This window comes from Xiphophorus couchianus, chromosome 3 (genome assembly GCF_001444195.1).
Source record: "Xiphophorus couchianus chromosome 3, X_couchianus-1.0, whole genome shotgun sequence".
Taxonomy (NCBI): domain Eukaryota; kingdom Metazoa; phylum Chordata; class Actinopteri; order Cyprinodontiformes; family Poeciliidae; genus Xiphophorus; species Xiphophorus couchianus.
In genome coordinates, this window is record NC_040230.1 from 760,434 (window position 1) to 782,919 (window position 22,486).

The window sequence follows — 22,486 nt, forward strand, 5'->3', positions numbered from 1 at the left end:
AGAACCAGAACCAAAGCAGCGTTCAGCTTCTATTCTCCACAGATCTGGAACAAATTTTCAGAAAACTGCAAAACAGCCGAAACACTGAGTTCCTTTAAAGCTAAAAGCGGCTGGTTGGAGCTGCTGCAGAACCATAACCAGTGGAACGTTGAGAACATGTTGATGCTTTTGGCGGTACTTTGATAAGTTCTGGAGTTTCGGCCCGGTTCAGACGGTTCTCTAGCCTCTCTGCTAATGTTTCCATTTATCAGCAGATTTCAGTTTCTCTCACCGAACTCCACAGTGGCTGATGTATCCAAGTCTGAAAGGAAAGTTTTCCAGCGGCCGCCGCATCGCCTCCGCCAGGTGGACCCGCTTGTTGTAGAGTTTGGTCAGGTCGGAACCGGACAGGTCGTAGCTCAAGGGACCAGTGGATCCTGTCGGGGGAAAACAGTCAGTCAGTCAGGCTGCAAACGGCGGAGCGGCTCTGAAGGCGCCTCACCTCCAGACGACGACTCCACAGAACCGGCCAGCAGAACCAGAGCGGCTGAACACAGCAGAACTTTACAGAACTTCATGGTGGACGGGTCTGTGGCCGGAGGTCCGGCCCAGCTTATAAGGAGTCCAGAACCTCCTCCCACTCACATGCTGGGCTTTTCCACTGCAGATTTCATCACAGCAGCAGAGGCTGAAAGTCCAACTGGCAGAAAAACACGACCTGGTTCTCCAGAACCAGAACCACCTCTATGGAACGAACTGCAGCCTGTTGGATCGTTCAGCCATGAGAGGAAAAATGGTTCATCTTTCAGTTTCATGTTCTTCACTCATTTATTAATGTCATGTTCAAACAAATTTTTTAGTTTGAAAACTAGTTTGTGACTAAAACTGTTTTAGCTACGAGCTAAATATTTATGTAGGGTGACCAGACGTCCTCTTTTTCCCGGACATGTCCTACTTTTCAGACCTAAAAAGATGTCCGGGGGAAATTTCAAAATCGTCCGGGATTTTGGTCAACTGCCTCAAACACATTACATAGCTTACAGTGCATCGTAGGGCGCTGCGCACGGCGCTGCGTGTGACGTCATCCCTGAGCCGCGTCAGTGCGGGCAGCCCTGTTCTTAATCAGAAGATGGCTGTCAGTACGCCAACAACATGCGAAAGTGCAAATGTATGGAGTTTTCCCGCTTTTAGACTTTCTGTCCAGCCCCCCCCCCGCTGCAGGTTGTCCGGGTTTTCCCAAAGTAACATATGGTCACCCTAATTTAGCATGCTAACTACAATTTTATTTTCCAAACCAAATTTTTCTCTTTAAATTAAATATTTACATCAGAAGCTAAATTTAACTTATGAATTAAATATTTGATTGGAAAATAAATATTTCGCATGCTAACCAAGATTCAGTTAAGCTAAATATGTAGCGTTTTAACTACATTTTATTTACAAACTAAATATTTAGTTAAAAGATCTAGCTTCTTAACTTTAACGTTTGGCTAAATATTTAGCTTTTACTAGCTAACTATTTAGTTAGTGTTGACAGTATGAATGTTTTTGTGCTCTCATTTGTTGTTTTTATCATTATTGGATTATTGTGAGTCACATCACGTGACCTGTCTAATTGAAAACACTCGTGTACAATAAAAGGTGTGTCCTTCATGCAAAGAGGGTTCAACACGAAAGCCATAACCTGTGTGAGTCTCATGTTGTCACGTTGAACGCTGTGCTGAAGGGTGACTCTGCTAACAGTTAGGAAACTAAACATTTAGTATGGAGTTAAATATTTAGCTTAACTAAATATTTGATTTGTATATGAAACACTTATTTGGTTTTAAATTCGTATTTATAAATGAATGAATAACACGACTTTGTTAAATGAATCTGTTTTTCTGTCATGTCAGGCTGAATAATCCAGATTATTTCATTTTAAACTAGTTTAGCATAAATCTGCTGTAGGTTTGGGTTGCAGTTCCACTCCTGTCCGCTAGAGGGTTTTGGTCCGGTTCTGCTCTGGTTCTGGTTTTGGTCCGGTTCTGCTCTGGTTCCTGTTCTGAGCAGTTTTCAGAGTTAAACTTTGGTTGGATGTTATAAGTCCAGAAGTTCCTGATTTGCTGCCAAAGCAAAGAGACGAAACGATCAGAACTGAGACCTTCAGCCTGGAACAACATTTACTCTCGTCTTTAACATCAAAGGTCGTTTCCAGACTTTATTTTCTCAGGTAAACAAGTTTATGAAAGAAACATCCAGGTTTGACCTTTTGTTGCTTTTATTAATTCTTCATTAACTAAATTTGTTTCTTTTGGCAAAACCTTTCATGATGAAGTGAAAACTGATTTCTACAAAATAATGACAATCAAAGGAAAATAATTTATTCTGTCTAAATATTTCAACAACAGTTCATATTCATCCTGTTATTGTCCCACAGGAAGTTCCTGGTTGCTCAGCTTCCTGTCCTCAGCTATACAGGAAGTGGTCCTGATGGCGGGGAGCGACCACTTCCTGTTCACCGAAGAGGCTGGAGCTGCTGGAGCGGACGCCGCCGACGACAGGGAGGTAGGAGTGATGGAGGATGGGCAGCTGCATGGAGAGCCGGCGCCGGACACTGCAGAACCAAACAGAACCAAACCGGGTCAAATGGAACCAATCAGAACCTGTTCTCCACTGTCGCCCTGTGCTTGCTGCACAGTCTGTCTGATTTGCTGCTCTTCTGAAACATCGTTCACTGATTGGTCACAATTTTAATTTGGTTTTGGGATAAAATTTGTGTTTGTTTAATTGAAAGTGAAAACATTTTTGGTTTATTTGATCTGTTTTAAGCTGTTGGTCAAATTCAGTCAGTTTTAGTCGTATGGAAAAGATTTATTTTAGGAGAGCTGAAGGTTGAGAACATCGTTTGTATTTTCAGAAACAGGAAATAGGAAACAGTTATCAGGAGCTGAGAAACGTTTTGAAGAAATGTATTTCTGGGAACAGAAGTGGTCCGAGCGCGCCACCCTGAGGAACACCAGCTCCAAGCAACTGGAACAAAATGGCGGCTCTGTGATAAAAGAGTGAGCGTTGTCATGACGATGATGATGCTCCACTCACCGCTCTGGGGAGTTGATGTTCTCCTCAGCTGGAGTTCTCGCCGTGCAGAGCTGAGGCGCTGCTCCACATCCTGAAGAAACGGAAGAAACTCGGGTTAGCAGCAGAAACGTGGCTTCCTGTGGGCGAGTGCGAAGCTGGTACCCGTTTCCTGCTGCAGCGTGGCAGAAAGCTCCATGGCGATGGTTTCCATCTGGACGTCCAGCTGCGGAAACCAGAGGAGACGAAGTTACACCTGGAGCCTTCAGCTGGTCACCTGCAGCGCCCTCACCTGGCCGCTTTGACTCCGCAGCTCCTGGTTTCTCCTCCTCAGACGCTCAACACCCGCTTCTTCTGCAGCGTCAGCCTGCAGCTCCACCTGCTGCAGCTCCCCGCTGCTGCAGCTGCTGTTGCTGCAGCTGCTGCTCAGCAAGCAGAAAACCTGGAAACAAAAGGTTCAGAAAATGTGGCAGCAGGATGAAGCCGAAGCTCAACAACCAGGAGCGTTTAGCGTTAGCTTTCAGTAGTGGTTTAGCATTAGCTTTCAGTAGTGGTTTAGCATTAGCTTTCAGTAGTGGTTTAGCATTAGCTTTCAGTAGTGGTTTAGCATTAGCTTTCAGTAGTGGTTTAGCATTAGCTTTCGGTAGTGGTTTAGCATTAGCTTTCGGTAGTGGTTTAGCGTTAGCTTTCAGTAGTGGTTTAGCGTTAGCTTTCAGTAGTGGTTTAGCATTAGCTTTCAGTAGTGGTTTAGCATTAGCTTTCAGTACTGGTTTAGGATTAGCTTTCAGTACTGGTTTAGCATTAGCTTTCAGTAGTGGTTTAGCGTTAGCTTTCAGTAGTGGTTTAGCGTTAGCTTTCAGTAGTGGTTTAGCATTAGCTTTCAGTACTGGTTTAGCATTAGCTTTCAGTACTGGTTTAGCATTAGCTTTCAGTACTGGTTTAGCATTAGCTTTCAGTACTGGTTTAGCATTAGTGGAACTATTATGTATGGTTAGCATTTAGCATTAGCTTCAGCTAAATACCGCGTTGGTGTAGCGGTTTAGCAGTAGCGTTAGCTGTCCATGATTAGCGCGTTGGGCTAACCCAGCTAGCTGTAGTCACCTGAGGAGCGAACAGGCCCATGAGGATGAAGAGGTTGCAGCTGAGGATGAGGATGCTGCACAGACAGAACTGGGCGGCGGGGTCACTGGAGGTCAGCAGCGACCCCGCCGCTGCGGAGGCGCTGAACCCGGTGAGGGAGAACATGCTGACGGCCAGGAGCCGACCGCTGACCGCCGCGGCCCGGATGTTCCAGGCCAGGAAGCAGCCCAGACCCTGAGGAGGAACCAGCGGGTTAGTTTGATCTGTTGCCATGGAAACGGCGTGGGCCTCCTTCCTGTGTGCTGTCATGGTTTCATGAGGTTCTGACCAGCAGAGGAGCTTTGAATCCGCAGACGGCAGTGAGCCACAGCTCCATGTTGGCGCTGCTGCAGCGTTCAGAGAACGACTGAATGACGACGTCCTGATCAGCCGCCGAGTCCTGAGGAAAAACTCACAGACAGGATGTCAGAGTATTTAGTTTACTAACTAAATATCACTACTGTTTAGATGAATATTTAGTTTGCTTACAGCATACTGAGCAGCTTACTAACTCAGTATTCAAACTAAATATTTACTCGGTAAGCTACAGTACATATTTAGTTAAATATTTAGTTTAGAATCTAGATTTTTAGACTGAAACTGAATATTTAATCTGAAATATTTAGCTTAGAAACTAAATATTTAGTATCCTAAATATAAATATTGAGGTAGACAATTAACTCAATATTTAACTTCAAACTAAATATTTAGTTTTCTAATGAAATATTTAAACTAACATTTCTAAATGAATGAATCAACTTTGAAAACTAAACTTTCCTGTTTCTCTATTTTCAGGTTAAAACGTTTTAAACGTCTGAAGACGTCCAGACGTTCTGGAGCCTCCGGTCTGGTTCTGGCCCGGTCCGGAGGCTCCTCACCTCCAGCCGGTGCTGCAGAACCTCCCATCTGAGCGGATCCAGGATCTGCCAGGAGGTCAGAACCAGCAGGTCCAAAAGGAGGATCCAGAGCTGAACGCGGCCCGTTTCCTGCAGCTGGTTCTGGAAACACAGAGATGTCAGCATTCCCTCTGGACCCGCTGGACCCGGACTGGTCCTACCTTCAGCCGGACGCTGCAGACGAAGTAGACCCTCCAGGTTCTGGTGAGCAGCGCCGCCAAGCCCACAGTGTGACCCAGCGACAGAGTCCACAGACGGACCTGCAGCACAGCAACCAGGAGTTCTGGTTCTGGTTCTGGACTGTAACAGTCTGGGTTTTACATTGTAGTTTCTGGTTTAATTGAACTTCTTGTTTCATTTACTTTGTTTTTCAATATTTAATATTTCTATAAATGTGTCACATTTTGCTCAAATGCTTTTTTTCATCTGTCTGGATAAAAATAAAGTTAAACAAACAAATTAAACAATAAATACAAAACAAGGAAACTACAAAACAGATAATGTAAAAAATAAAAAGTCATTAAAATGTTTTTATTTTATTATTACTGATCAGTATTATATTGATTAGCTTTAGTAGTTTTTTATGTTCTGGTTAATTTTTACCTGCAGAATTCAGAAAGGTCAAAATATTGTGATTAATGAATATTCAGCAGATGAAACATTTTCACAAAATAGATTCAATTATTGCTGGACAACCAATAATTATGCCATAATGTCATTAGCAATTAGCATAAGCTGTAATTAGCCGACAGCTGCCGTGAACGGTTTGTGTGAAAAAGAAACTATTTGATGTTAGTTTGAAAGGCTGATAAAAAGATCGATCAAAAAGATCGATAAAAAGATTGATGAACTCAAATGAAGGTTAATTATCTAGAATCAGTTTTGGTTTCGCTTTAGAAACTATTTGGTTCCTGTATTTCACTTAAAATGTTTTATCAATCTGTTTTAGTTGAATAACTAATAATAACTTGAATAACCTGGTTCTGGTTCTGGACTCACAGAGCAGAATATCTCCAGCGTCGGGTCCGGCAGCGAGGTCCGGTCCAGTCCGGAGAACAGGACCGAGGCGGAGGACAGCAGGAGGCCCAGCAGGAGCAGCTCATCCTGGGGAGAAGCTCCGGGCCGCTGGGGCCTGGAACCAGACAGACCGCTGAGTTCTGGGAGGTTCTACTGGACCCAGAACCGGACCTGGACCCACCAGCGCCAGCGGCCGATGATGATGATGCAGAGGACCGTCAGGGTGATGAAGATGGTTCCAACAGCAGCTGCCGATAGGACGCAGTAGAGGAGGAGGCCGACCCGGAGGGGCTGCTGCCGGACCAGAGTCTGGTCTCTGGCCGGACCCGGACCTGCAGAACAGAACCGGGTCAGTTTGGACACAGTGACCTCTGGACCTGCTCATCCATCAATGGGACGGGGAACCAGGAACGACCCGGAAACATTCATCTGAATGTAGAGCAGAATTCAGCTATTTTTGTTTTATTTTACCTGTAATAATAATAATAATAATAGTAATAATAACAATGATAATAATAATGATAATGATAATATTAATGATAATGATAATGATAATAATAGTAATCATACTAAGTAATAATAACAATGATAATAATAATGATAATAATAATAATAGTAATCATAATACGTAATAATAATAATGATAATAATGATAATAATAATAATAATGATAATAATAATAATAGTAATCATACTAAGTAATAATAACAATGATAATAATAATGATAATAATAATAATAGTAATCATAATACGTAATAATAATGATAATAATGATAATAATAATAACAATGATAATAATAATAATAGTAATCATAATACGTAATAATAATAATGATAATAATAATAATAATAATAAAAATAATAATGATAATAATAATAATAGTAATCATACTAAGTAATAATAACAATGATAATAATAATGATAATAATAATAATAGTAATCATAATACGTAATAATAATGATAATAATGATAATAATAATAACAATGATAATAATAATAATAGTAATCATAATACGTAATAATAATAATGATAATAATAATAATAATAATAAAAATAATAATGATAATAATAGTAATCATACTAAGTAATAATAACAATGATAATCATAATAACAATATGTTGGTTGTGTCTCTTGTCTTATGATGAACTGAGTCAGTGGAAATAAACCAATTCTAATAAATTTATTTAACCAGGAGAAACAGATGAAACTCGTCTTTTCCAGGCCGAGAGGCAGGAAGGATTTACAAAATAAACTTTATGACAAGCAAAGAAAATGTTTCATAATTTAAATTTGTAAGAAATGCATTTCATAAGTGAAACTTTGAAAAACTTTTCAATCAAAAAATAAGTTTATACAGAAGTTGAAGTAACATTTATGAGGTTTGCATAATTATCACAAACATGTATGCAAACATAGATGTTCCTTTTAAAATTCTTCTTGAAACTATTTTATTTCCAAATAATTTTGAAAAAAAAATCAAATAATTTTTTGAAAATAATTATATGGGTGCTGCACAGACACTATGAACGGATGTTAGCAGCAGCATTTCTGCTGGCCGGTGTTTAACAAATGCAACGTGTCAAATTTTTAAAAAATAAAATCTGGAGAAAATAAAGCGAACTGTGAGTTCAGCTACTGCAAAAAGTATTTTTAGATCCAGAAGTTCATACATTTTTGAAAGGCGTTCTTCGCCTGTAATAATTTTGGGACTATTTTCTCTCCATAGATCAGAAGCTGAGCTATGGAGGCATAGAGGAGCCGTCCTGACCTTTGAACCTGAGCAGCTGGTTCAGGACTCGGACCTGCTGGTGACTTGTGTTGAACTCGCCCACAAGAACTCCGCTGTCCCCTGAGGACAAACAGGCAGAGCTGAGCATCGGTGCGGCGCCAGAACCGGAACCGGCACCGGGTCGGCTCTCCTCACACTGAAACTGGATCAGCTCGATCACCGTCATTCTCTCGCCGTTCCGGAAGGAAACCGGACCCTGGGCAGAGACAGACAGGAGAAGGCCCGTTGGACCGGTTCTGGTCAGATCACCATGTTCTTTAAGGTAAAAACATTTAGATATTTAGCCGTTCTGCTAACTTTGAAAATGTTTAGCAAAATTATATTCCAGATAAATTCTAAACGTTAATTTAATTGTTATTTGGTAAACTTTCAGTTGAGTAACACCAACAGCAACATTTATCTTGTTGGTGTTAGCTTCCGCTAATTACTGTGTTGGTGTTAGCTTCCGCTAATTACTGTGTTGGTGTTAGCTTCCGCTAATTACTGTGTTGGTGTTAGCTCCTGCTAATTACTGTGTTGGTGTTAGCTTCCGCTAATTACTGTGTTGGTGTTAGCTTCCGCTAATTACTGTGTTGGTGTTAGCTCCTGCTAATTACTGTGTTGGTGTTAGCTTCCGCTAATTACTGTGTTGGTGTTAGCTTCCGCTAATTACTGTGTTGGTGTTAGCTTCCGCTAATTACTGTGTTGGTGTTAGCTCCCGCTAATTACTGTGTTGGTGTTAGCTTCTGCTAATTACTGTGTTGGTGTTAGCTCCCGCTAATTACTTTGTTGGTGTTAGCTTCCGCTAATTACTGTGTTGGTGTTAGCTCCTGCTAATTACTGTGTTGGTGTTAGCTCCCGCTAATTACTGTGTTGGTGTTAGCTCCCGCTAATTACTGTGTTGGTGTTAGCTCCCGCTAATTACTGTGTTGGTGTTAGCTTCCGCTAATTACTGTGTTGGTGTTAGCTCCCGCTAATTACTGTGTTGGTGTTAGCTTCTGCTAATTACTGTGTTGGTGTTAGCTCCCGCTAATTACTTTGTTGGTGTTAGCTTCCGCTAATTACTGTGTTGGTGTTAGCTCCTGCTAATTACTGTGTTGGTGTTAGCTCCCGCTAATTACTGTGTTGGTGTTAGCTCCCGCTAATTACTGTGTTGGTGTTAGCTTCTGCTAATTACTGTGTTGGTGTTAGCTCCTGCTAATTACTTTGTTGGTGTTAGCTTCCGCTAATTACTGTGTTGGTGTTAGCTCCTGCTAATTACTGTGTTGCTGTTAGCTCCCGCTAATTACTGTGTTGGTGTTAGCTCCCGCTAATTACTGTGTTGGTGTTAGCTTCTGCTAATTACTGTGTTGGTGTTAGCTCCTGCTAATTACTGTGTTGGTGTTAGCTCCTGCTAATTACTGTGTTGGTGTTAGCTTCTGCTAATTACTTTGTTGGTGTTAGCTTCTGCTAATTACTGTGTTGGTGTTAGCTCCCGCTAATTACTTTGTTGGTGTTAGCTCCTGCTAATTACTGTGTTGGTGTTAGCTTCTGCTAATTACTGTGTTGGTGTTAGCTCCCGCTAATTACTTTGTTGGTGTTAGCTCCTGCTAATTACTGTGTTGGTGTTAGCTCCTGCTAATTACTTAGTTGTTGGTGTTGCTCTTTAGCATTTCTGCTAATTACTCTGATGTAACATTTAGCAGTGCCTTCTGTTGAGCTATTTTTGTAAAGAACAACGCTGTATAAAATCAACCTGTGGTGCTTTACTGTTATCCTATGCTAAACACTTTAGCTTATGCTAATTACTACGTAGGTAGCTTTTTCTTAACTTTTGCTTTTTTAATGAGTATGTGGGTAAAGTTCTAATTGCGACGTGGGGTTAGTGCTTTAGCATTAGCTTTCGTTAAAGCTAGCTGTTTAGTTAGCGGTGCCCACCACTGCAGAACTGGTACAGGTGGACGATGAAGGAAGCAGATGGGAGCCTGTCACTGTCGTAGGTGTGTGTTTCAGGTGTGTGTGTCCTTACTGTTACTCCTTCAAAATGTGTGCTCTTCACGGCCTCCAGCAGCATCTTCCCCTCTTCTTCCTCGCCAACAGAGACGTTCCTCAGAGAGCCGAACTTTCTCGCCGTCTCCTTCACCTGAACCAGAACCCGGGCGGCGACCCAAACCGCATCGTAGGCGAAGGCATGGAGGGGGTTGACCTCTGACCCTTCCTGGTTCAGCTGTTTCAGGTACAACTCCAGGTACTCCTGAGGAGTCTGTGGACGGGATAAACCTTTAACCTTTAGCCAGCATCCCAGCCGGGCCAGGTAGCACACTGCAGAAAGGTTCTGACCCGTCCGGAGACTCCAGGCGTGTCGGTGCTGCTGAGCTGTCTGACCTGCAGCCTGAAGGATCCGTCCGCCGCCGTTAGCAGGCTGCTAGCAGAGCAGCTGGAGGGCTGCCATCCCAGCCTCCACCCAGAAGGTCGTCCAGCGGCCAGAATCCACTGGTACCGAGGTCCGAACAGGCCCAGTCTGAATGCCTGAACAGAGGTCACCAGGGTCCAAATGTTCTGGTTACAGGCAGCATGTTGCTTTGAGGTTAGATAAGAATTAGCCTCAGACATTTTAGCCTGCTGAATTTCAAGATGGACGCCGTCTTTGAGCTTTTTTTTACCAATTACTTCCCCATTTTAAAAGGTTCCCCATTTTATAGCTTGGATAAACTTTGTCTCATCTTATGTTTTCAACTTTGCTCTTCCTGTTAATACAACTTTAAAATAATCAGAAACTGGGAACTTTGCTGTTAGCGAGTCTCACCAGCCGTCATCTGGAAGGACAGTCATCTTAACGGTTAGCTTTAGCTATTTCTGAAAAAAAAAAATTCTATTTAGCCATTTAGCATTAGCTTGCACTAACATTTTTATGCGTTTAGCAGTTGAGGTTTAGCATCCTCACATTTTTTGTCTTTTGCGGTTTATCATTAGCTTACACAAATTTTTTTAAACGTGATTAGCGATTTAGCAATAGCTTACACTAATTGCATGTATTTAGCATTAGCAGAGCTAATTCTTTTGCATTTAGCAGTTTAGCTAAACATATGAGCTAAGACGTTTGTTTAATGAAAGAGTGAATTTATCTTTTTGGTTAGCTGTGTCCTCCACTGGCAATAACTACTGTGGATTTTAGTGCAAACATATATTCTCCATTACAACCACGGCGGCCATTTTGAAACTTGTCCAACAGAAAAAGGAAATGCAAGACCAATTAGAAATGTTTGATTTCTATGGTTCAAAATATGTATGCTGCGATTTGACACCAGCACATTCATCTGATTGGAGATTTTACCGCAAAAAAATAATATCCATCACAACCGTGGCGGCCATCTTGAAAAATAATCAGATTATCAGTAAATATGTTTTCTATGGTCCAAATGTGAATGATCTGACACCAGAAGTTTCCATCTTTGGTAAATATTGGCAGTTCTGGTGCATTGATAAATGGCCGCCATCTTGAATCTTTCAGTCTTTTATAGCCGGGCCCTGTTAGCATGTGAAACATTCAGAACCAGAACCTGGACTCGGAGTTCACTCACACAGCAGAACACGTCCGTCACAGAACCATCTTCAAAATGTCCGACGATGATGCGGACATCTTCATCCTGTGAAGCGGGAGCAGAAAGGAAGTGAAGAGCCGCAGAACCCGGACCGGGACCAGAACCGTCCTGGACCTGGAGCCATCCTGGTTCTGTGGCCCTGGACCCGGCCCGGTTCCGTCCTGGACCCAGAACTGTCCTGGACCCAGCCCGGTTCCGTCCTGGACCCAGAACTGTCCCGGACCCAGCCCGGTTCCATCCTGGACCGGCCCGGTTCTACCTGCAGCCTCCTCAGGCCGCTGCAGGCGTCTCCAGAGAAGCGCTCGGCGGCGGCCAGCTGGACGTCGGCCCTCAGAAGCTGCCGGATCAGATCTCTGGTCATCTGCAGACAGAACGGGTCGGACTCTGGGTCAGGTTCTGCTGGGTCTCAGGTTAGTTCTGTTTCCTACAGGGACGTTCGCAGCAACTCCTTCAGTTTTCATTACAATCCATCAGTTTTTTAAATGTTCAGGTTTTTGTTTTTAAATGGATTCATTTCTAGTGATAACAAATAAAAACTAAATACCATAAAACTAAATAAAACTAATTGAATTTGACAGAAATTCACATCAAAATAAAACTGAACTGTAATGAAAAACCAGACTGTTTTGACAGGAAGTGTAAATTTGTCAGCAGGTCATGTGATCAGTCACATGATCACCTCAGCGAGTCCTGGCCGGTCCTGGGTCAGCAGCCCGACCCTCCTCCACCTGTAGCGCTGCAGCAGCTTCACCGTGGCCAGGTTCACGGCGCGGACCGGCGGCGCCGTGCTGACCAGGTGCCGGTACCACTTCCTGTTGGACAGGCTGGGGGGCGGAGCCTCGAAGGACACCTGAGACCCAGAACAGCAGGAAACCAGGTGACGATACAGAAACACGACAGGATGACGATGAGGAGGCGCGGCGCACCTGCAGGAGGCCGAGCGCCGGCAGAGCGCGAGCGATGAGTGATGTCACAGATGGACAAGCCCCCCCCAGCATCAGCAGGTACATAGGCCCCGCCCACAAGGCATCAAACAGCGCTTTCAGGGCTTTGGCTGGGTCACACTGGAAAACAGGGTAAACACACCGGAGGATGAAGAGTTGGAACAAAATGACACCGAAAAGCTGCTGAGGCTTTTCTGGATGAAAACGGTCTGAAAATGGAACAAAAATACTGAGAATTTTGACCGTTTATAACTAATCCAATATGATATGGCTGATAATCAACATTCAGTAGGGAGCAAAGCTGGCTGAAAACTTCACTGAACTAATGCTAAAGCGCTAACTAAACTATTAGTTTAACTAATGCTAAAGCGCTAACTAAACTATTAGTTTAACTAATGCTAAAGCGCTAACTAAACCATTAGTTCCAGTAATACTATGCGTTAACTAAACCATTAGTTCCAGTAATGCTATGTGCTAACTAAACCATTAGTTCCAGTAATACTATGCGTTAACTAAACCATTAGTTCCAGTAATGCTATGCGTTAACTAAACCATTAGTTCCAGTAATGCTATGTGCTAACTAAACCATTAGTTCCAGTAATGCTATGCGTTAACTAAACCAGTAGTTCCAGTAATGCTATGCGCTAACTAAACCATTAGTTCCAGTAATGCTATGCGCTAACTAAACCATTAGTTCCAGTAATGCTATGCGCTAACTAAACCATTAGTTCCAGTAATACTATGCGTTAACTAAACCAGTAGTTCCAGTAATGCTATGCGCTAACTAAACCATTAGTTCCAGTAATGCTAACACACTAACTAAACCATTAGTTCCAGTAATGCTATGCGCTAACTAAACCATTAGTTCCAGTAATGCTATGCGTTAACTAAACCATTAGTTCCAGTAATACTATGCGTTAACTAAACCAGTAGTTCCAGTAATGCTATGCGCTAACTAAACCATTAGTTCCAGTAATGCTAACACACTAACTAAACCATTAGTTCCAGTAATGCTATGCGCTAACTAAACCATTAGTTCCAGTAATGCTATGCGTTAACTAAACCAGTAGTTCCAGTAATGCTATGCGCTAACTAAACCAGTAGTTCCAGTAATGCTAACACACTAACTAAACCAGTAGTTCCAGTAATGCTAACACACTAACTAAACCAGTAGTTCCAGTAATGCTAACACACTAACTAAACCATTAGTTCCAGTAATGCTATGCGTTAACTAAACCAGTAGTTCCAGTAATGCTATGCGCTAACTAAACCATTAGTTCCAGTAATACTATGCGTTAACTAAACCAGTAGTTCCAGTAATGCTATGCGCTAACTAAACCATTAGTTCCAGTAATGCTAACACACTAACTAAACCATTAGTTCCAGTAATGCTATGCGCTAACTAAACCATTAGTTCCAGTAATGCTATGCGTTAACTAAACCAGTAGTTCCAGTAATGCTATGCGCTAACTAAACCAGTAGTTCCAGTAATGCTAACACACTAACTAAACCATTAGTTCCAGTAATGCTATGCGCTAACTAAACCATTAGTTCCAGTAATGCTATGCGCTAACTAAACCAGTAGTTCCAGTAATGCTAACACACTAACTAAACCATTAGTTCCAGTAATGCTAAAGCTCTATGTGAACAAAGCAATTAGTGGAGGCTAGTGCTAAGTGCTCTACCAACATAACACAAAAATGATTCCTTTAGAATTCATCCATAAATTGAACTTGGAGGAAATATGCTAAACATTTTCAAAGTTAGCTAAACCACTAATTAGCTGAACTGAGCTAACCACTGCTAATACTATAGCTGTTGGCTACATTTCAGCACACAGCTGGTGTTTCTCCTCTGCTTCAGTTCAGCAGCCATAGTTCTTCATCAATAAAGTCCAAATAACTGGAACAGAACCGAGACGGAGACAAACATCAGCCGAGTTCGGCCCGGTTGATTTTTTCGGACCAATTCCGATGTTGATGCCGATATATCGTTCACCTACCAGGAACAAAAGCAGATAAAGATAATCACAGAGAGCTGCTCAGCTGAACCCAGTCAGAACCGACCTGTGAGCCCAGAACTGACCGGTCCAGAACCGACCTGTGAGTCCAGCAGCTGCAGTTGGACCCGGTACTTCCCCAGCGGCTCCGTTTGTCTCTCCAGGTCCTGCAGAGCCAGACTGATGGCTGGAAGCAGGCTGGCTGTCAGGTTCTCCCCACCGGACCCGACCGGCACCATGAACAGGACGGGCAGCGGCTGCCGGACCCCGGCCAGAACCAGCGCCGGGCCGACCAGGAGCAGCAGCGGTCCAAACCGAGCCATGCTGCCGCAGAGCGCTGATCCTCCTGAGAGTAATCCTCTGAGACGCTGGGAGATAAACGGATCAGCTGCAGGTCCAGATGGCCCGGCAGAACCCAACAGAACTGAAGCAGAACCCAACAGAACTGAAGCAGAACTTCCACTTCTGCTCATCAGCAAGCTAATTTTCATATTAGGTAAATATGAAGCTAGAAACCTAAATAATTAGTTAGCAAATAAATATCTAATCTTGGGCTCCTCATAAACCAAACCTCCTTTTCTCCTCCTGACCTCCTGACCCGTTTCTGCCTCAGGTTCTGGTGGATGAAATCCGACTGACCCAATCTGACTTTAACCTTTCAGATTCTGATTTTATGGATCAAACATCATGAATTTCAGATTTATTTGTCCAGGACACCTGATCAGCGGGGCGTCCTGCTGCGCGTCGGGCGGAGCTGTAACCAAACGGGATCCGGTCATAATAAGTTTGGTCTGTGATGCTCCAAAGGCACCATGGTGGTCAGTGTGATAATTTGACTGTGTGATACTGCAGCTCTCCAGAGATCATCAGCATCAGCCGGTGATTGGGAAAAAAAAAAAAAAGACTTTTCTCTGCTGCTCACCAAGAATGATCGATTTATTGCTCTTTTAATTCTGCATAATAGACTTAGTGAAGGGGGGTCAATGTTTGCTGTGAATATTGCTGGTGAAGCCTCTAAGATGTTGTGAAGCATTTTGCGTCATAGTGATGTCATAGTGATGTCACTATGATGTCACCGCGACTATTATCATGATGAGTCGTTCAACTGCTGTGAATACTTTCTCATAGATTTCTGTAAATCTTTATTAAATCATGATGGAACAGAAAACATGAAACTGGACTTGAAATAAATAAAAAAATGGAGAAGCAGGCCACACTTTTCAGATTTGTAGCTCCAGTTTGTCACAAAGTTTCCCAGTAAAAATCAGGCTGGTTTGAAGTTAGCGGGGTGTGAATACTTTCTCCTGCTAAACTTTATTAAGTCAAAACATCAAACTGGACGTCAACGCAAACATGGAGTCACTTCCTGTCCAGTTGTTATGGAAACCTCTACTGTCCTTTGCCAGGCTCTCTGGAGCGGCCGGTGTGTCGGCCGGAGCCCTTCCCTCTTCCTCCTCCTCCTCCTCCTCTCCTCCTGCGGAGCCCGGCGCCCGGCCCGCCGGCGCCCTCCGGGGCCCACAGGGCGTCGTAGTGCCCCGGCGCCTGGTAGCCGGGCTGCTCCGGGTCCAGCGGCTCCCGGGAGAGCAGGATCCAGACGGCCGGCAGCTTCCTGCTGACGGTCAGGCTGTCCAGGCCGGAGCCGGCCTCCAGAGGCTCCCACACCTCCAGAACCGTGGACTGGGCCAGCCGGGTCAGCTGGTGAAGCCCCGTCAGGCGCCGCTTCACCACCTCCGCGCAGGTGATTGCCTTGGAAACGGCCCGGCCGCTGGCGCTGAACAGCAGCCGACCGCAGGGCGGAGCGGGGCTGGGACCAGGACCAGAACCGGCCTCTTCCCCTTCCTTCTGGGCCCGGCCCGGCCCAGCCTCCAGCCGGCTCAGGGCAAAGCGCAGCAGGTTCCGGATCTTGCTGCCGTCTCTGACCCGGACCTCCGGCGTGTCGGGAAGATCGGCGAACGGAGAGACGCACGGCTGCTCCACGACCCGGGCCCGGCTGTAGTTCTCCATCTGGAACCAGAACCAAACCAAGGTCCATTCAGAGTAAAGTCAAGCTCGCACCACCAGGGGGCCCCCCAGAGCACCAAGCTGGCATGAGGACAAATACACTGCCTGGCCAAAACAAAAGTCGCCACCAAAAAATGGTCACACTCTCTAATATTTTCTTGGACTGCCTTTAGCTTTGATTACAGCCCGCATTCGCTATGGCATTGTTTCAATAAGCTTCTGCAGTGTCACAAGATTTATTTCCATCCAGTGTTGCATTAATCTTTCATCAAGATCTTGTATTGATGATGGGAGAGTCTGACCACTGCACCAAGCCTTCTCCAGCACATCCCAAAGATTCTCAATGGGGTTAAGGTCTGGACTCTGTGGTGGCCAATCCATGTATGAAAAAGATGTCTCATGCTCCCTGAACCACTCTTTCACAATGTGAGCCTGATGAATCCTGGCATTGTCATCTTGGAATATGCCCGTTCCATTTGGGAAGACAAAATCCATTGATGGAATAACCTGGTCATTCAGTATATTCAGGTAGTCAGCTGACCTCATTCTTTGGGCCACAATGTTGCTGAACCTTGACCTGACCAACTGCAGCAACCCCAGATCATAGCACTGCCCCCACAGGCTTGTACAGTAGGCACTAGGCATGATGGGTGCATCACTTCACCTGCCTCTCTTCTTACCCTGATGCGCCCATCACTCTGGAACAGGGTAAATCTGGACTCATCAGACCACATGACCCTCTTCCATTCCTCCAGAGTCCAATCTTTATGCTCCCTAGCAAACTGAAGCCTTTTTTTCTGGTTAGCCTTACTGATTAGAGGTTTTCTTACGGCTACACAGCTGTTCAATCCCAACCCCTTGAGTTCCCTTCGCATTGTGCGTGTGGAAATGCTTTTACGTTCACAATTAAACATACTCCTGAGTTCTGCTGTTGTTTTTCTTCGATTTGATTTGACCAAACTTTTAAGTAATCGCCGATCACGATCATTCAGGATTTTTTTCTGACCACATTTCTTCCTGGAAGACGATGGTTCCCCACCATCCTTCCAGTTTTTAATGATGCGTTGGACAGTTCTTAACCCAATTCTAGTAGTTTCTGTAATCTCCTTAGATGTTTTCTCTGCTTGATGCATGCCAATGATTTGACCCTTCTTAAACAGACTAACGTCTTTTCCACGACCACAGGAAGTGTCTTTTGCCATGGTTGTTTAAGAAATGAGGAGTTACTCATTGCATCAGCTGGGGTTAAATAACTTGTTGCCAGCTGAAAGATAATCGCCTATGCAGCACTTATCCAATAGGAGGCTTGTACCTATTTGCTTAGTTAAATCCAGGTGGCGACTTTTTTTTGGCCAGGCAGTGTATGTACACCTAAAATAACATGAAACATGCCATCTTGGTAGGAAATGCAGAAAAAGATACAAGAACAAAATGGCTGCCGTGGGGATCGACCGTACGAGACATAGAGGAAACGAGCTGCTCTGACCGCCAGCTGTCGCTCACCTAACCCCAACCCTCACCACCTGGAGAACAGGAAGAGTTCCTCCACCTGAATCCATGTTGATGCAGACGATCAACGTTTAAACGGATTCATGGAGAACCGACATAGTGAGCAACAAGGTTCTGCTGACTGGAACCGTCACTACACGTAGCCACACAGAGGCTACACGTCTCTGCTGAGAAATATAAGATATCAAACTATTTATCAGGTGATGTGACTTTAAACGAGTTAAAATAATACGACCTAAATTCAGCTCTGATTTTGTTTGGTTTGTTTCTCCATGGTTAAAAACAACTATGGCTGTTAGGATGTAAGCTAACCACAAATTATGCTAATGCTAGCATCTATGTGACACACAGAGGAGCTTAATGATGATGAATCATCTGGTGTTGGCATATTGGACCCTGGCCCAGTTACAGACCGACCCGGTTCTGACCCGGTACTCACCTCAAACAAAATAACAAAATGATCCGCTTCAGGTCCAAACGTGATCAACTTCCAGTCTGAGTGGTTCTGGTTCCATCTGGGTCGTCAACAGAACCGGGATCCAAACAGCAGCTGATCTACAGCAGAACGGCTGAAAACATTAGAACCAAGGTGCTGAAGAGGCCTAGTCAAAGTCCAGACCTGACTGAAATAAATGAAGGTGCCAGATACCTCGTATAATTATTTCCCTCTGTTTACGTAAAACTAAATATACAAAGTCAAATAATACAAGTTTTAAAATGAATTTCTTTGATGAAAATGAATTTTAATGCTAATTTTTTAATGCTACATTTATGTAATTAATTTTGTCCCTTTTGGCCCTCCATACATCACTATTCTGAAAATCATTTAAACTTGTCTCGAGACCCCCAGTGGTTCCCGCTCCGTACTTTGGGAACCTAAACCTGCCCCGAACCTCTTTGTCTCTGGACTGGCCCGGAACCAGCCGGTTCTGTCTGCTCATCGAACTCTACAGGGATTTCCTTAAATTCTACTCATTTTTCTCTGAACTTCGGACCGGACCGAACCGAGTCGGAACCGACAGGCTTTCCAGGAAGACATGGCGCCTTCTGAAACCTGCAGGAGAAATTCAGCTGAAAAGACTTCAAACCAACCGGCGGCTCGGTTTCCCTGAGCTCCTGGTTCTGGTACCGGCAGCTGGGTTCGGTTCGGGGTTATCAACCTGCTTCTCTCCAAAGAGCCATAAAAAAACCATCAGACTTCCGGTCAGTTACTCAAAGAAATGTGAGAAAACTTAATATTTTTACCTGTGACGTTTCACTGGACTCTCCACATGTTTACTTCGGTTGCGACAGTTGGCGCTGCCGTAAGGTGACAGTAGCTGTCGTAAACTGTCGTTAGCTTTTGTAGTTTTGAGCCAGAAATGCAGCTAAACGGAGGGCTGGTGGTGTTTATCTCCATCTAACGTTCCGGGCGGAAGGCGGGGTCGCCTGGACAGGTCACCTGGACAGGTCACCAGTCTGTCGCAGGGCAACACAGTGACAGACAGGACAAACAACCACACACACACACACACACACACACACACACACACACACACACACCTAGGGAGAATTTAGAGAGACCAGTTAACCTGACAATCATGTTTCTGGACTGTGGGAGGAACCCGGAGAACCAGAGAGAACCCACCATGCACAGGGAGAACATGCAGACTCCATGCAGAAAGACTCCGTACCGGGAATCGAACCAACTGCGCCACTGTGCAGCCCTCATAAAAAAGAAAACAAATACAATAAAATAATAAAAAGTACAATAAAAAAGGCTCCTAAACATTCAGTTTTATTTATGTTTCTTATTGTGATGAAGGAAAGAACAGAGACAAGTAAATAATATTAAAATACTGCCACTACTAATCATAATAATAATAGTCTGGTTATAAACTGAAGGTTTCTTCTCCTGATCTAGTGACTCTTTGCCGCCGCTTGAGGGCGCAATTTAATGTTTTACAACAGGTTTTCCATCCTGGTCCAAATGTTTGGCTGGTGACTGGAAAACTATAGAGATAGAAATGATAGAAATGTAATTTATTGTCCCTCTGATGAAATTCACTAGTAAAGGTAAATAGACACAAATACAGACGATGAAACAGAAGAAATGTAACATCTGAGGTGATCATAATCCAGACACTTGATCTAAATACTTTATGTTTTATTGATCGGATGTTTTAAAATCTTTTATGATGCTTCAGTATTATCTGTCTTTATCTCCTTTAGGTTTGAATTAATCCACCTCTCTTGGAGCCGTTTCCTGTTTCGTACTCGTGGACGTTTACGGAGCATCATGGGAGTAAAATCATCAGAAAGTATAAATCTCACTTTTTTCATCCCTAGATTTGTTTCCTTTGCTCATTGTTTTCATTAATGGTGGTTCTGATGTCCGTTTGGACCAGTAGACGGATAAAAAGTTACAAAAAAACTCCTGCAATATTAACATTGAATATTTCCCAGCATTAAAATACATAAACATAATGAGATTAATATTAGGGTTATAATAGTTATAACCAAACGAGGAGAAGCCGCATTCAGCACCACAAATTTGGAACAAACTTCCAGAAAACTGTAAAACAGCTGAAACACTGACTTCCTTTAAATCTCAACTAAAAACCCACCTGTTTAGGATTGTATTTGAAACGTAATCAATTACTAATTTATTGATGTAACTTCACTTAATGTCGTGTTTTGATTGTTGATTCTATGTTGCTTTGTGATTCTGTGTTTGTAATGATGTAAAGCTCTTTGAAATGCCTGCTGCTGAAATGTGCTATACAAATATAATTTGATTGATTGATTGATTGAATAGTATTTTGTTTTTGCAAACACAATGCAGTTCCAGTTTTTCCCATTAGTTGCAGGTTTTATTTCCTTCAGTTAGTGTAAATGTTTTCTCTGCTTCAGTTTTTGTTTTTCTGTTTTCGTATAAAAACCCGGATCCGTTTCCAGCTGTTTTAAATTTAATGCGGTTCTGATCGTCGATGTTTTACTGACACGAATAGTCAGAAAGCCAGATGTGAGGAAAGCATCTAACGAGGCGTTTCGGGTCGTTGAAGTGGTTCTGTTGGGTTTCAGACGGATCTGCTGATAAAAGCTCATAAACTTAATGGATCTCAGTGGTGATTATTGATGTTTTGGGCTTTGATCGCTCTGGTTTTCCCCTCTGAAGGTTTTTGGATGATTTCAGCCTGAGGCAGCAGTCCCGGCCTGAAAACGCTGTTTGGCTCAAACACAGCTATCATTGTTCAGTGATGACTAACCAGAGGGAGAGCTGACTTTTCCTCTGAATTTCCAGTGAATTTTGTGCTGCGTTTGTGTCCCAGCAGGAGCAGAACCGCTTTGTCTCAACCCTCGTTAGACCACACACTGATGTTTCTGGCTGCAGTTTTTAAAACGAGTCCATCTGTAAAACGGTTCCAGAACCTCACGTTTCCTTCACTGACTGAACCTGAAACTCTTGGAGGGAAAAAATCATCAGCAGATTAATTTTATTTGAAGAAATATGTGAAGAGAACAAATGAACTTACATCAACGACACAATTCATCAAATCTCACTTGAAAATAAAGTTAAAACCTGCCCAGTTGTGTAAACGTTAACTGTGTGTGTGTGTGTGTGTGTGTTGTGATTAGAAAAACTGATGTTGTATTTTCTGTCTTTTTTCTAACTTGTCAAAGGACTGCAGATGGGAATTAGCTTGTGCTATAATCAGAGCATCAAATGATCTTTATGTTTGTTTCATATTGTCCCTGTTTAAATCAGACACGCCCCCTGGTGGTGGGTCCAGAGCAGGAACAGTTAGCGTGGTTAGCATTGATTGATAGCCTCACTCAGCTGTAATCATGTGGGATTCATGAGGAACATGGACTCAGAGTTTAACGGGCCGGTTCTGCAGAACGAGCCACGATTCTTCGTTTCTAATGGAAACGTCACTAAGTTGGCAGCAGGGCGTTTCCTCGTCCTGACCACGCCCCTCGCTGTATATTGGCTCCTCCCACTTTGCTTTCACACTCTTCACTGACTTCTTTAAGCTCCTCCCCAAACAACCTGCAGATATGACATCATTCTAATATTAATAATAGATTTTATTAATATTTTCCTTCATATCTTTAGATCTCAAACAGCAAAAACAAAACAAGCAGTTGGAAATGATAAAAATGGATAAATAAGAGATTAAAACTCACATACTCGACTGATTACCTAAACTTCTGTTTTGACAAATTCCTTTATTTCAGACCAATGAGAACTAGCAGTTTGATCAACTATGTGGGCGTCCAGCTCTGTTTCTCCATCAGTGCAGGACAGAGAACGGCATCATGTCGGTTCATCCTGCAGTCAGAGAGCAGCAGCAGGTCCAGCAGCAGCAGCTGCAGCAGCAGGTCCAGTAGCAGGTCCAGCAGCAGGTCCAGCAGCAGCTGCAGCAGCAGGTCCAGTAGCAGGTCCAGCAGCAGGTCCAGCAGCAGCTGCAGCAGCAGGTCCAGTAGCAGGTCCAGCAGCAGGTCCAGCAGCAGCTGCAGCAGCAGGTCCAGTAGCAGGTCCAGCAGCAGGTCCAGCAGCAGCTGCAGCAGCAGGTCCAGTAGCAGGTCCAGCAGCAGGTCCAGCAGCAGCTGCAGCAGCAGGTCCAG

General features: G+C 43.6%; 2 protein-coding genes and 2 long non-coding RNA genes across 9 annotated transcripts; 2 read left to right on the top strand and 2 right to left on the bottom strand.

Moving 5' to 3' along the window:
• The first annotated feature begins 1,821 nt into the window (after positions 1-1,821).
• On the top strand, positions 1,822-2,481 carry LOC114138811 (uncharacterized). The gene is made up of 2 exons (XR_003594313.1): positions 1,822-2,220; positions 2,399-2,481. It is a non-coding gene; the product is annotated as an uncharacterized LOC114138811 (long non-coding RNA).
• LOC114138660 (gamma-aminobutyric acid type B receptor subunit 2-like) lies at positions 2,321-12,849 on the bottom strand. 2 transcript variants are annotated; one of them, XM_028008046.1, is made up of 18 exons: positions 12,349-12,849; positions 12,102-12,272; positions 11,682-11,783; positions 11,402-11,467; positions 10,161-10,349; positions 9,850-10,083; positions 7,998-8,058; positions 7,842-7,922; positions 6,250-6,400; positions 6,051-6,183; positions 5,213-5,311; positions 5,034-5,153; positions 4,445-4,555; positions 4,138-4,350; positions 3,329-3,478; positions 3,202-3,262; positions 3,061-3,130; positions 2,321-2,575 (listed from the first exon to the last, which is right to left on the bottom strand). In XM_028008046.1, exons 1-18 carry the CDS (start codon positions 12,430-12,432, stop codon positions 2,428-2,430), a joined length of 2,244 nt encoding a protein of 747 aa, XP_027863847.1. In that variant the 5' UTR covers positions 12,433-12,849; the 3' UTR covers positions 2,321-2,427. The 2 variants fall into 2 exon arrangements, with proteins under 2 accessions (XP_027863847.1, XP_027863854.1); XM_028008053.1 differs by lacking the exon at positions 5,213-5,311.
• Positions 12,850-15,635: 2,786 nt separating this feature from the next.
• rpp25l (ribonuclease P/MRP 25 subunit-like) lies at positions 15,636-19,375 on the bottom strand. Of its 4 annotated transcripts, none has more exons than XM_028008148.1 (3): positions 19,121-19,375; positions 18,315-18,430; positions 15,636-16,369 (listed from the first exon to the last, which is right to left on the bottom strand). In XM_028008148.1, the coding sequence occupies exon 3, from the start codon at positions 16,367-16,369 to the stop codon at positions 15,755-15,757; it is 615 nt and encodes a 204-aa protein (XP_027863949.1). In that variant the 5' UTR covers positions 18,315-18,430; positions 19,121-19,375; the 3' UTR covers positions 15,636-15,754. The 4 variants fall into 4 exon arrangements, with proteins under 4 accessions (XP_027863949.1, XP_027863964.1, XP_027863957.1 ...); XM_028008163.1 differs by having other exon boundaries at positions 18,315-18,444; XM_028008156.1 differs by lacking the exon at positions 19,121-19,375 and adding an exon at positions 18,968-19,047 and having other exon boundaries at positions 18,315-18,444.
• On the top strand, positions 18,451-20,332 carry LOC114138800 (uncharacterized). 2 transcript variants are annotated; one of them, XR_003594307.1, is made up of 2 exons: positions 18,451-19,078; positions 20,087-20,332. It is a non-coding gene; the product is annotated as an uncharacterized LOC114138800 (long non-coding RNA). The 2 variants fall into 2 exon arrangements; XR_003594310.1 differs by having other exon boundaries at positions 19,003-19,097.
• Positions 20,333-22,486: the final 2,154 nt, after the last annotated feature.